General features: G+C 35.9%; 4 protein-coding genes across 4 annotated transcripts; 2 read left to right on the top strand and 2 right to left on the bottom strand.

Annotated features, from left to right (window-relative positions):
- The first annotated feature begins 1,317 nt into the window (after positions 1 to 1,317).
- LOC127254958 (uncharacterized) lies at positions 1,318 to 2,096 on the top strand. Its single transcript, XM_051280331.1, has one exon. The coding sequence runs from the start codon at positions 1,403 to 1,405 to the stop codon at positions 1,913 to 1,915; it is 513 nt and encodes a 170-aa protein (XP_051136288.1). The 5' UTR covers positions 1,318 to 1,402; the 3' UTR covers positions 1,916 to 2,096.
- A 750-nt stretch (positions 2,097 to 2,846) lies between these two features.
- On the bottom strand, positions 2,847 to 5,411 carry LOC127253701 (putative pentatricopeptide repeat-containing protein At1g56570). The gene is made up of 3 exons (XM_051278418.1): positions 5,302 to 5,411; positions 4,596 to 5,203; positions 2,847 to 4,507 (listed from the first exon to the last, which is right to left on the bottom strand). Exons 1-3 carry the CDS (start codon positions 5,363 to 5,365, stop codon positions 3,329 to 3,331), a joined length of 1,851 nt encoding a protein of 616 aa, XP_051134375.1. The 5' UTR covers positions 5,366 to 5,411; the 3' UTR covers positions 2,847 to 3,328.
- LOC127253712 (Golgi apparatus membrane protein-like protein ECHIDNA) lies at positions 5,307 to 9,029 on the top strand. Its single transcript, XM_051278436.1, has 6 exons — positions 5,307 to 5,453; positions 7,293 to 7,349; positions 7,443 to 7,646; positions 7,729 to 7,788; positions 8,035 to 8,161; positions 8,664 to 9,029. The coding sequence occupies exons 1-6, from the start codon at positions 5,439 to 5,441 to the stop codon at positions 8,750 to 8,752; spliced, it is 552 nt and encodes a 183-aa protein (XP_051134393.1). The 5' UTR covers positions 5,307 to 5,438; the 3' UTR covers positions 8,753 to 9,029.
- LOC127253708 (galactinol synthase 2-like) lies at positions 8,950 to 10,872 on the bottom strand. The gene is made up of 3 exons (XM_051278427.1): positions 10,461 to 10,872; positions 10,020 to 10,349; positions 8,950 to 9,626 (listed from the first exon to the last, which is right to left on the bottom strand). Exons 1-3 carry the CDS (start codon positions 10,791 to 10,793, stop codon positions 9,267 to 9,269), a joined length of 1,023 nt encoding a protein of 340 aa, XP_051134384.1. The 5' UTR covers positions 10,794 to 10,872; the 3' UTR covers positions 8,950 to 9,266.
- Between the last annotated feature and the right edge of the window lie 1,637 nt (positions 10,873 to 12,509).

Genomic DNA, 12,509 nt, shown 5'->3' with positions numbered 1-12,509 from the left:
TTATTTACTTTCATTAAAATTCGTCCCCAGTCAAATAAGCACACATTTGCACGACAGATTGAGTAATAATTTTATGATATAATTGTCACAACTACACACAATACATACAATTTATTTTACTACCGCTCCTACCAGATTTCCTCCCAACTACTCACTCCCTAATTAAATACTACTATTTCCATTTTAATCATTTTGCTAGCTACTTTTCTTTATTATTTTACTGATATGTTTTTAATGAATTGTTATTACTTAATTTTAAAATTTTATTTTATAAACTATATTTATAAGAATAAAAAGAAAATTGTAAAAGTTTTCGAACATCTCAAAATAAATCAATAAATAAATGGTAGAAGAGACTTACATTCCAACTTCTTGTATTTTATTTTATTTAAAATAATGACATGGAGATGGAGATTTAAAATATAATGTTTTAATTTTAAAAAAAAAGAGATAAAAATATATAAATAAAATTGGAGTATTATGAAAAAATCATTGAGAAGTTGGCAAAAAAATATATAATTATTAAGTATGAGTTATAAAATTGTGAATGAATAAATTATTATTGTTATTAGTATTATTAAATTTCTTACCTATTTTAGATGAGTGATGCGTGTAATTATTTCAGGACCATACCCATACCCATGAGTTATAATAGATGCAACGGTCACGTGCATGTCACGGGAGAGTTTAATGCTTTTGATTAGTGTAAACTATAATTTCAGTGTTGTTTCGAAATTATAGAAACATTTTGATCATTGTTGTGGAATTACCTTTGCATCGCGATTTTGAAGAAATTAATTTAGTTGTATCAATAAATACATATATTTATAAATGTGTGCGTGATCCAAAAAAATAAAAATAAAAATAAAAAAATAAATTAAAGTAAATTAAATTTCAATAATTAACAACCGACTTTCGACACCAAGTCAAATATCAACCTCAATTCGGTAACCGCAGGATTTGGGTACGTGGCGAATTAAATGTGTTTGGTTGTGTTTTACCTTTTTAAAAGAAAAAAATAAATCTAATTTTAAAGTGATATCTTAACTACTAAACATAGCATTTTGAAAGTATTTTAAATTAAATTAAATATTAAATTATAGTATTATATATCTACAATGTAAAATAAATTAGTAATATTTTTTTTTAAATAAAAAAATAAATAGCAGGTACGCATCCAAACAGACCTTTAATCCTCACCGTTGATTAGGTTACCGAATTCCGCACATAAAACAGAAGTACTCTCGGTGGCATTATCGTAAATATCTCAAAAAGCAAGGTCGAATCCAAAAGCTCCAAACTATATAAATCGCCCTAACTCCGCCTCCTCCTTCCACCACAGCACTGCAAATCAATTCCGACGTCCGCCGGCGACCGAATCAAACCAAATTCCGATCCAAAAATGTCTCTGGTGACCAAAGAGATCCGCGCCGCTGCTTCCGAGACGTACCGCGGCGACGCTATGTGCCAGGAGAAGTCGAAGTTCCTACTGACGGAGGTAGGCCTGCCGAACGGACTCCTGCCTTTGAAGGATATGGAGGAGTGCGGTTACGTCAAGGAAACCGGATTCGTGTGGCTCCGACAGAAGAAGAAGAGCGAGCACAAGTTCCAGAAGATCGGAAGGACTGTCAAATACGCCGAGGAAGTCACGGCGTACGTCGAGCCGAACCGGATTCGGAAGCTCACCGGCGTAACCACCAAGGAGCTCCTCGTTTGGGTAAATATCTCCGAGATCTACGTCGACGATCCGCCGACCGGAAAAATCACTTTTAAGACTCCGACAGGACTCTCCCGCACTTTTCCTACCGACGCTTTCCAGATTCCGGAGACGGAGAAGGAGAAGGCGCCGGCGGTCAAGGAGGATGCGAAAACCGCCGCCTCGGCGGCGGCTCCGGTGGAGGTGAAGGAGGTGTGAGTGTAACCGTCGGTTACGTTGATTTCAATTAAGGTGCTGTTTAATGCTAATTATTTACTTAAATTTGGCATTAAGGTTATTAAATTAATTAAGGCAAGGCAATGTACTATTATTAAATATTAATTTATGGTGATATTTTACCCTATGGATATATGATATAATTCCTATAAATCAGTTTTAACAATTTAATTATTTTACGCTTATGCATTTGCTCTGCTGTTCAGTAACCGATCCAAAAATAAATTAGTTGCTGAATAATCATCACTTATTCTTAAATTTTGGTTATTGATTTTAACTCAAAATTTTATGCCTTTTTTAAATTTTTGTAATGAATTTTTGAAGTTTTTTTTTTTTTTAATTTTGTAAAATAAAAATTGTATTATTTACTATTATTTTTTGAAATCGTAATTAAAAATTTGTGTTAAAGAAAACATAGTGTTTGATTCATTATTAAAAAAAAAAAAAAAAAAAGATGAATTTTTTGTTAAAGAAAACTCAAGACAATGCATTAAATACGTTTATATCATATCAATTATTATTTTAATTAAAATTATAAAATTTTGGTACGTAATAAACACATTAATCTCAAGCCCAAAAGGTTGGAGAAGACTCTTTTATTACATGATCAAGAGAATTACAACTTACAAATAGGGTTGGCATTAGTAGCATTCTAGAAGTCAATATTTTATAGAATATAAATTAATTTATGCAAATAATATTGTTAAAAAAATAGTGTTTATCGAATATATATTGTTGAGACATTAATTATTTTAAAAAAATACAATACATATACCATCCATTTACAAAAGTTAATATTGAATATAAAATATTTAATAATTCAATACAAATTATTATACTTCTCCGTCTGCAAATTTATTCGTTAAATTTATTACGTTACTGATTTTAGCAAAGTCAACAAATTAATATTTAATTATTATCCTTCGTTCAATACTTATTTACAACAAATATCACTAATTTTATTACATTCTCCACTTCGTTTACTTTCATTTTTAACTAAATTTCAAAAAATACCCCAAATTACTTATCATTTTTTCAATAAAATGTTCATTTTTTTAAAGCTCGTGCCGGACTCAAATAGACTATTTTTAATGGAGGGAGGCGGTATTTATTTAATATTTGTGACAATACACTATTCTTTTTTTAAAAAAATATTTGTGGAATATTAAATAAATACTCCTATGTACCTTACACCATATCAGCCGTCGATTGACACAAGACCAGATCCTGCCCGTCCAAATCCAATCCTACAGAACGGTGTCGTTCCACTCCCGCCAAAACAATCAAACCAAACCAAACCATTCCCTCCTTCATCACCATATTCCATGGAAACTCTCAATCAACATATACATACAAACATATATACCTACCATTCATCTTCAACCTCCAAACCACCTACCAACAAGCCTCCCATCCATCATCTCTCATATGCACAACCAGCACCTCCACAGCTTCATAAACACATTCAACTCCGGCCACGCTGGACTTATCTCCGGCGGCAAAGCTCCTCACCTCATCCCTCACCTCGATCCAGCTCCTCCCCGCCTCCTTCCGCCCCATCCCTTTCAGCAACTTTCTCATCCTTGCGAACTCGTCCCACTTCCCGTCCACCGCAAAAATGTTCGACAGCACCATATACGTCCCTGCCATGCTCGGTCGGAGCTCCAACACCCTCCCCGCCGCCATCTTTCCCAAATCCACGAACTTATAAGCTTTGCACGCTCCGAGAAACGCCACCCAAACCGACTCGTCGGGCGCGAATGGCATCCCCTGTATCACGTCGTACGCCTCCTTAACCCTCCCGGCCCGGCCGAGCAAATCCACGACGCAACCGTATATTTCTTGATCGGGTGCGATACCGTAGTCGTCGATCATTGACTCGAAGTACCTCACGCCCTTTTCGACTATCCCGTTATGGCTGCAAGCGTTTATCACCGCGACGAATGCAGTTCGATCCGGCCTCACTCCCGACTCGATCATCTTATCGAACAATTCCACTGCTCGTTTCCCGTATCCATGGCTGCCGTACCCGATCATCATAGCTGTCCAAGAAATAACGTTCTTGGACTCCATTTCGTCGAAGATTTTGCACGAATTCAGTATGCCTCCGCATTTCGCGTACATATCGATCAAGGAGTTCGCCACTCCTAATACGTCTCCGTGACCCCTTTTTATTATTCGGCCATGGACTTGCTCGCCGACCCCCAAAACAGCCATGTTTGTTATCGAAGCTGTAACAGAGGTTAATGTGAAGCAATCCGGCGTAACACCTTCAAACTCCATGCTCGAGTAAAGGCGAAGGGCCTCGAACGGGTCTGGTTTTTCGTATCCTGCAATCATGGTGTTCCAAGATATTATATTTCTTTCCGGCATGCCTTTAAAACATCGGTATGCTCTGCTCAAAACACCACACCTGCAATACATGTCTAGAATCGAATTCATTACAGGAATGCTCAATTCGAGCTTGTTCCTATACGCCGCTGCGTGCATCTCCTTCCCATTCGACATCGATCCAATCGCCGAGCATGCTCGAATTGCAATGGAAAGGTTGAATGGAGATAGTTCAAAACCATCCTGTCAAGACAGATAGATGCAGAATTGCAGATAACCTTACGTAGAGCTCAAACCTCACAAGCAATTTGTTGTATCCGACATTACTTACCAGCAGCATTCGCCGGAAAGCTCCGAGCGCGCCGTTTCCATCTCCGGCGTGCGTATAACCGGCGATCAGAGTAGTCCATGTCACTAAGCTCCTAACCGTAGTCTCCTCGAAAATCTTGCACACTCTGTCCATGTCGCCGCAGCAAGACGCGTACATATCCATGAGCGCATTATCGACGAAAACGAAACCTAGAACGCCGCGCTTAACCGCCACACCGTGAACCGCCGCGCCGGAGCAGACCGAGTGCATTCCTCTACACGCCTTGAGCACGCTGGAAACTGTGAACTCATTCGGACGGGCGCCGCCGCCATCCCAATCACGCAGCATTTCGCAGAACGTCCGCCACGCCGCCGTGTGGTGGCTGCAGGCGGCGTATCCGCTGATCATGGCCGTCCAAGCGACCACATCCTTCTCAGGCATTTCGTCGAACAGGACGCGGGCTTCCGTTACAAGACCTATTTCGAAGTACGATTTGATGACGTTTGTGGCGAGGACTGACGGAGATTTCGGCAAAAATGGTGCATTGGCGACCTCCATCGAAGAGCTTATTCGCCGGCGATGGAGAGAGCGGCGGAGGAAATGGAGCAGTGGTTGTCTCGATGTCATTTCTAAAGCAAGCGAGGAGAAGACAGTCATATGGGCTATAAAAATACAGCTGTGGTCGTTTTGTAAATAGTCTAAAACGACGGGGTCAATCTATAATTACCCAAAAGAGAATCGTCCCCGTCGAGGCCATAAATGTTCAGAAATTCTTCCCACGGCTTTGGCATCGATTTACGGCCGAATTATCTCTTTATATAATCGGAACTTTTCAATTGGAATACTCGAATTGGATTCCCCAAAATGGATCTGAATCCGGTAATTTTTTTGTTGATCATTTCTGCCGACGTTTTCGTTATCATTTTTTGTTATCTCCGAAGCATGTATTGACCTGTATCGGAATCATGGATGTTGATAGTGTTTTTTTTTTTTTGGTGAAGTTTGTATTTGTGTAGCTCGAATGGGTTATTTGTATGATTGTTATTACAATAGGTTTGATTGAGGATAGACATCTGACGTCCTAGGGTTTTTTTTTTTTTTTTTATGCTCCGGATGCTAATTAACTAGCTGATGATGCGTTGATGAGTTGCTGGCATATGCTCCATTTTCGTCTGTTAAGATTGGTGCTTTCATGTTAGATATAGTTAAGCAGAAGGGATAAGATAGTTGAGATATGAATCTGCAATGAGATTATGATAAAGAGAATGCTGTGTATCCCCAGTTGACACTTTTTTTCACGTCTAATACTTCATTTGATTTGGTAAGAACACTTTCCTTAAGGTTCTGGTTTTCTTAGTTTCTGAAACATTCTTACTGTGAGTGGTTCACTTTCTTTAGAACAATTTCATATTCATGGACAAATAATCTATCTTGGATTCTGAGAACGAAACATATCTTTCTGAAAGAGTTCTTTGTAACTTAATTCTTACAAGCTGCAGACCTTGATATAATCAAACACTTTAACTTTCATTTAATATATTATTCAAATACCAAATTTTTACTCAAAATTATTACATTATACACCTATTTCAAAATCCCAAGCCCAAAATCCAACCCTTGAAAGAAATAGACCTGAACCTGTCTTATTTAAAATATTTGAGTGAATTTTAGCCACACTTAAACTTGGGCTGGAAATGCTCTTCTTGATGTTCGATCAGTTTCAAGCAGCAGATTGTTAGAAGTAATTAATCATTTGACAACATTTGTGTAATTCTTTCACATAAATGTCACAGTATCTTTATAGGATGCCCTGTATCTATATCTTTATTTTAATTGTTTGTGTATCTTTATATGTCAGTTTATGTAATGTGGATTTGTTGCAAAATTCAGTGAGATTGTTGGGATTTTGCAGAGTTTGTGGAATTTTCTTACGTTTAAGTTGTATAAAGGTAGTGACTTGCATGCATGCAACCAAATCCCATGTAAGGTCAGGTGGTACCGTAAACATGAAATTCCTTGCAAACTGTCTAGAAGAAAGTAGTCTTGGAGAAATGGTTGTTTGCTGTAGATATTTTTGTGCGCGCGTATATTGGCTTAAGGCTTTTCAATAAGTTTTTAGATGTGTTACGAGTGGGTTAGCTGGGAGAGATCAGCCTCTTGGATGTTCTGGACATATGGAGTGAACTGATAGACTCGGTCTTCAGGTCTTTGATAAAAAGACATGAAAGAACATGAGTCAGCTTGCTAGTTTGCCCATTTACGCAACTGTTCAAAAAGGATCGAGTTGACTTTTTCATGGGGTTTGGAGGATGAAGCTTCATTAAAGCTCAAAGGTTTACCTTTCGATAGCCCATATGTTTTCCTATCCCTCAGGGATAGGCTGCAGCATAGTATTGCAAGCAATTTACAATGAGGCACTAGCCAACTTCACTCTTGAAGTCGTCATACAAGTGGGATTTAGTGTCTTAACTATTCTTTGTACGACATTGCTGCGGATACTTGAAATATGTAGTGTTCTTTGTTCAGTAGAGTTAGTTATTATCAATTTGATTTCTATTAACCCCCAAAGCATTCCTTTGTAGATACTTGAAATATTTAGATGCATCATATGTGAAATTTATGAAAGAAGAAAATTATAACAGATTTTCATCCCCTCCCCACCGAGTTCTTAGAGAAACCTCACTTTTTTTCTTTTTCTTTTTTTCTGTGTGGATGCAGCCTGCAGGGGAGAATTATGCTCATCCAAAGATATGCTTTTTCCATGTGCTTTTCAAGGTTAATTTCGTGCTACCTTTTTTTTTCATGATTTTTATTTTATTCTATTATTATTATTTTTTGTAACACCATAAAATTGCTTTCTTTTGTCAGGGTGCAGCCCTGGCATTTTATATCCTTTCAGCTCTGTTTATTGACAATTTTGTCATCATATTTGTGGTCACTGTACTTCTAGCGGCGCTTGACTTTTGGGTGGTTAAGAATGTAAGCGGACGCATCTTAGTAGGCCTAAGGTGGTGGAACGAAATAAATGATGATGGTGAAAGTGTGTGGAGATTTGAATGCCTCGACCAAGAGGCAAGGATATTCATGTTCTTCCATCCAATTGGTGTCTCTAATATATCTTTTCACAAACATACCTTTCTTTCCCATTTCTCAGTCAATGGCTAGGATGAACAAGAAGGATTCATGGCTTTTCTGGTGGACATTATACCTTACAGTAAGCATTTAAATTATATAAATTTACACTCATCTTGTGTTACATTGACCTGAAAAATTAGAGAATTGGAATATCGCAAACAGATTAAGAAAACACTTGATATGCATGTACATGATGAGAATCAAGAACATAACTACTGGTTAGCACGATAATGAACATCGAGGCATATTTATGGCGTGTGAAGTCTATTCGAATTGGTGTCATCAATGTTTACTGAGCTCTTTCCTCCCTTTTCCTCATTGGTAGGCGGTTGTGTGGATCATTTTTGCTATATTCTCTCTGATCAGGCTTCAAGCTGACTATCTTCTTGTTGTTGGTGTATGCTTGACCCTTAGTATTGCCAATATTGTCGGCTTTACTAAATGCCGAAAAGGTTAGTACAATAACTAATGCACATCTCTAGCTCCATGGTATTCTACTTGCATAATATGGATATCTATTATCCGTTGTCTGGTTTATATGAATCATTGCCGGGAGGTATAACATTCACCGAAGATTAAAATTACATTGTTGAAGGTTTTGGACCAATTTCTTTTCTTCCAAAAGTCTTCACGATATCGTGTTTACTTTGTGTTATCAAATTAATGTGACATGATTATTATGTTTCGGTGTTCTTTGATATAATAAATGTACATTCTCTTCTGGGGTCGAGTATTCTGCATCAAGAGGCTTGTGTTTTGAATTGATTCACATATATCCTTCTTTAGGTTGTGTACAGTTAGTTATCAATGCGACCAAATTTATGTTTACTATACTTTGCCATTGCTTGCTGTCCGAGCCTCCTTTGGCTTGTGTTCATGTCGTTATCGTTTCTTCTTTTAAATAGAGAATGTTGTGATTGAAGCATAATTCTGTTGTTTGTTCTCTGCTTCCAGATGCTAAGAAGCAGCTTCAGGCATTTGCTACACAGACACTGGCTTCGCGCGTCTCGTCGACGATTCAGTCGGCATTTAACGCTGTCTGAACAGTGAATTTGTAGAGAGAGAGAGAGAGATGCATGGAAATATATCCATATGAGGAAGGAGAAAGGGTAGACGAGAAGGAATCATAGTTGTAATTTTGAAGCATCATTCCTTTTTTGGCAATGTAGAGTAGAGATGATAGCAGTGGTGATGTTATTTGTATAAATGAAAAGTAGACAGGACAGAGAGGAATTTGACCTTTTGTTTTGTTTTTTTTTTTTTTTTTTTTCTTTTTTTCTTCCCTAACTTTGTTTTAACACATTCCTATCTTTGTGGATTCATTCTCTCTTTAACCTTCAATATAATGATGCATGGTGGTGTGAGCAACTGAATTTGGAGGTTTGGGTATCAACAAGGTAATATTTCTCATACTCTCAAGTAACTAGCGACTTCATATTATATATATATATAATACTCTCCACATACAAAAAAAAAAAAAAAAAAAAGAGAGAAGCACGCTTTATAGTAGTAGCATTTATTATTCTCCACACTGACGATCCGATAATCTGACACGAACTAGGCTGCAGAAGGGGCCGGGATATAGCAGATGCCGGGTTCGACTAGGGCTACTTTAGGCGGCATCTCGGGCTCGGCAAGAGCCACCTTAGTTGTCTCTCCACCACTGTTGTTGTAGTCTAATGTTTTGTCGTTATACACGTCCCACCACTTGTTTACGAGCATTTTAATGTCGTCTCTATCCATATTCTCTTCCTTGCCGGTGTAGCGCCATGGCTTGGCACCCGCGGCGCAGTAGTGAACGACCTTGACCTCGTGGAGGTCGACGTTGTCGGGATGGCGCCACAGCATGGCTAGCACCAAGTTGTAGGCATTGGGGATTGGCTTGTACACATTCTTGAAGTACATGTTCAAGAAATCCTACATGCACAATTCAAATCAATCACATACTTACACTAATACTTCTCATGTGTACTTACTTGTCCCGTATATTAGTAGCGGCGGCGGTTTAAGGTGTTAATTTGAAATTCAACTAATATTAGTGACAAAGCATAATTTATATTAATATAATACAAATTTAAATAGGAATTTACGATGATATTAATAAATTATTATTTTGTTCGTCCACCATAATTTAATTATAATAATATATATTTTTTTAATTTTATTACTTTTATTTTATAAATAATCAAAATTTTGTTTTTAATTTTCTATTTATTTAATTAATTTTTAATGATTTTTTTATAATATTCTATTTTATTTTTATTTTATATTGAAATAGGGAATGTAAGTTGTCAATGTGCGAGTACCTACCTGCTCAGCAAAGGCAGTAGGGGGGGTGGCGGCGAGGGTGTGGAGGAGGTGGTGGTAAGTGGAGAGAGATGGCCGGAAGAGGAACATTCCGGCATTGAAGTAAGGCGGGGGAGGGGGCTTGGAGTAGGCCCAGGGCACTCTGTCGGGACATTGCTGGCAGTAGCCGATGTTGTACTGAGGAGTGTGGCTCCATGTCTTCTCGCAGAAACAATCCATCACTGCGTACAGATATTCCTCTCCATCTCCCATTTCCAGTTCGAACAGATGATCTATGTTGTCGTAAACCTGAATGTCTCCATCCAGGTATATCATCCTGCTGTACTCCACAAACTGATATATGCACAAATCAAATTACAATCATATATATATATATATATTTGGGATTGTGCATGCTTTCAACGAAGAGAATAATTTGGGGGAAAAATTAGGGATTTGAATTACCTCCCAAATACGGAGCTTAGAATAGTTAATGACGTAATAAGGCATGGCGAATTTGGTGTGGTTTTCCGGCGGGTGAATCGGCTGGATCTCTCTCACCGTGCATCCTTGCTCCACCAGCATGCGGCGGTGCTCCGCCGGCACGTCTGGCAGCACCGCCACGACGAGCGGGTAAGCAGCTCTGACCTTCCTTAACCCCTTGGCCAGCCCGATTACACCTTTCACATAGTCGCCGGATCCTGCCAGAAACGTGACGTAAGCCATGCTCCGGTGGCCGCCGGCGGCCGATTTCGCTGGCTCGACGGCGGCGGTCCGGCTCAGAATAGGCGGTGCCATTTATCGCAAGTGAAATACGGACAAGTAAGGATAAGAAAGAAGACAAAAACAGGAGTCTTGTGTTTTTGGGGGATATGTAAGAGTGAACGAAGGGGCTGGGCTGCTCTCTCTATATATAGAGAAGTTAATTGGCTAATATTTTATTAATTTTATTTTTTGAAAAAAAATATTTTATTAAATTAGTTTAATAGGGATATATATCAATATTTTCAGCATTGTGAATACAATTTATATAAGAAGTGATATCACATAATAGTATACCCAATATATGTTATAAACAAAGACTTTTGCGGTTTTGTAATAAATTAAAAAATAATAGTATTTTATTAATTAATAAAAATATGTAAGAAAATTTGATATTTTTGTACTTTGTGTAAAAAGTAATTGTATGTGTAATATGTTTGTAATTTAGGTAAAAGTTAATAATATTTTAATATTGATGTATAATTACTTTTACGATAAAATATGAAATGAATATTTTGAAATGGAATGATACAGACAAAAATGATAAAAAAAAAATATTTTAAATTTGGATAGAATAAGTATATATATTACTACAATATAATTCAACAAAATTTTGAAATGTATACAGATTAATATTTCAAAATATATACTCCTATACATATTTAAACAATATATATAATAATATGTTCTATTCATTTATAAAAAATAAGTAATTTAAAATAAAATATTATTTTTTATATTACTTATATTTTTTAATATTAAGTATAAAAAATAATCAAAACTAAAAGTACTGGATTTATTTTTTATATTACCTGGATTATTTATTTATTTTTTATTTTTTATGTCGGTTTATTGATGAATAATCAACTTAATTAATAATCTAGATCAATGGATTTATTACTTGATAAATGTCTATGATATTTGTATAGAAACATTAAGATGATTGATATTTTTTTTTATACAGCTCAATAGTAAATTTATGAAATTACACTATTATCCTCACATCTAATTATTATTATATTAAAATTTTAATTAACTGATTGTTAAAATTATATTAGAAATTTGTTATAGCATCAACATTTTGTTCATTGAAGTGTGTTCATTTTGTAATTTTTTTTTTTATACTATATAACACTCACAATTCTTTAAAAAAATTATACTTCATTCGTCTCCGCTGTCGTAATTTAGATAAAATATAATTAGTAAATAATTAAAAATTATTAGTAAAAGTAATTACGGTATAAAATAAAAGTAATTATATATTAAAATTAATATAATTAAGTCATCTAATTAAAATTTTAAAAATTCAAATGTATAATTCTTTTTAAAAAAATGATAACACGTGGAACATACAAAAAATAGTACTCCCTCCGTCACACATACCATATCCACGTTGCTGTTTCTGTCCGTCCCACATACCATGTCACTTTCCTTTTTTTAAAAAAAAAATGATTATACATTTTAATCTCATTTTAAACTTTTTAATTTATTTTTTTTAAAATTTTATTTAAACTAATTAGTTATCTTAATCTTAATTTATAATTATTTATATTATCGGATAATTATTTTCACTAATACATTCTTAATCATCTACTAATTACACCCCTCCTAAAATACCGTGTCTACAGTATATCAGACACGGTATGTGAGATGGAGGAGTAATACTTTTATTTTACAATATTATATATAAACCATTATTCAAAATAAAAAAAAAAAAGCGTAAAATAAAAATCACAAATTAAACATATCAAT

The sequence above is a fragment of the Andrographis paniculata genome, unplaced genomic scaffold, assembly GCF_009805555.1.
Source record: "Andrographis paniculata isolate CXL003 unplaced genomic scaffold, ASM980555v1 Contig12END, whole genome shotgun sequence".
NCBI classification, from domain to species: Eukaryota; Viridiplantae; Streptophyta; class Magnoliopsida; order Lamiales; family Acanthaceae; genus Andrographis; species Andrographis paniculata.
This window is presented reverse-complemented; position numbering and strand designations above follow the sequence as displayed.

Coding starts and splice junctions, on each gene's coding strand:
- LOC127253701 (XM_051278418.1), bottom strand. CDS start 5,365: ATGCCAAAGCCGTGGGAAGAATTTCTGAACATTTATGGCCTCGACGGG. Junction 5,204..5,301: donor CGGGGACGATTCTCTTTTGG/GTAATTATAGAT, acceptor CGCTTGCTTTAG/AAATGACATCGAGACAACCA. Junction 4,508..4,595: donor CTTTCCGGCGAATGCTGCTG/GTAAGTAATGTC, acceptor CTGTCTTGACAG/GATGGTTTTGAACTATCTCC.
- LOC127253708 (XM_051278427.1), bottom strand. CDS start 10,793: ATGGCACCGCCTATTCTGAGCCGGACCGCCGCCGTCGAGCCAGCGAAA. Junction 10,350..10,460: donor CTAAGCTCCGTATTTGGGAG/GTAATTCAAATC, acceptor TGCATATATCAG/TTTGTGGAGTACAGCAGGAT. Junction 9,627..10,019: donor CTACTGCCTTTGCTGAGCAG/GTAGGTACTCGC, acceptor TTGTGCATGTAG/GATTTCTTGAACATGTACTT.
- LOC127254958 (XM_051280331.1), top strand. CDS start 1,403: ATGTCTCTGGTGACCAAAGAGATCCGCGCCGCTGCTTCCGAGACGTAC.
- LOC127253712 (XM_051278436.1), top strand. Junction 7,647..7,728: donor TTGAATGCCTCGACCAAGAG/GCAAGGATATTC, acceptor CCCATTTCTCAG/TCAATGGCTAGGATGAACAA. Junction 8,162..8,663: donor CTTTACTAAATGCCGAAAAG/GTTAGTACAATA, acceptor CTCTGCTTCCAG/ATGCTAAGAAGCAGCTTCAG.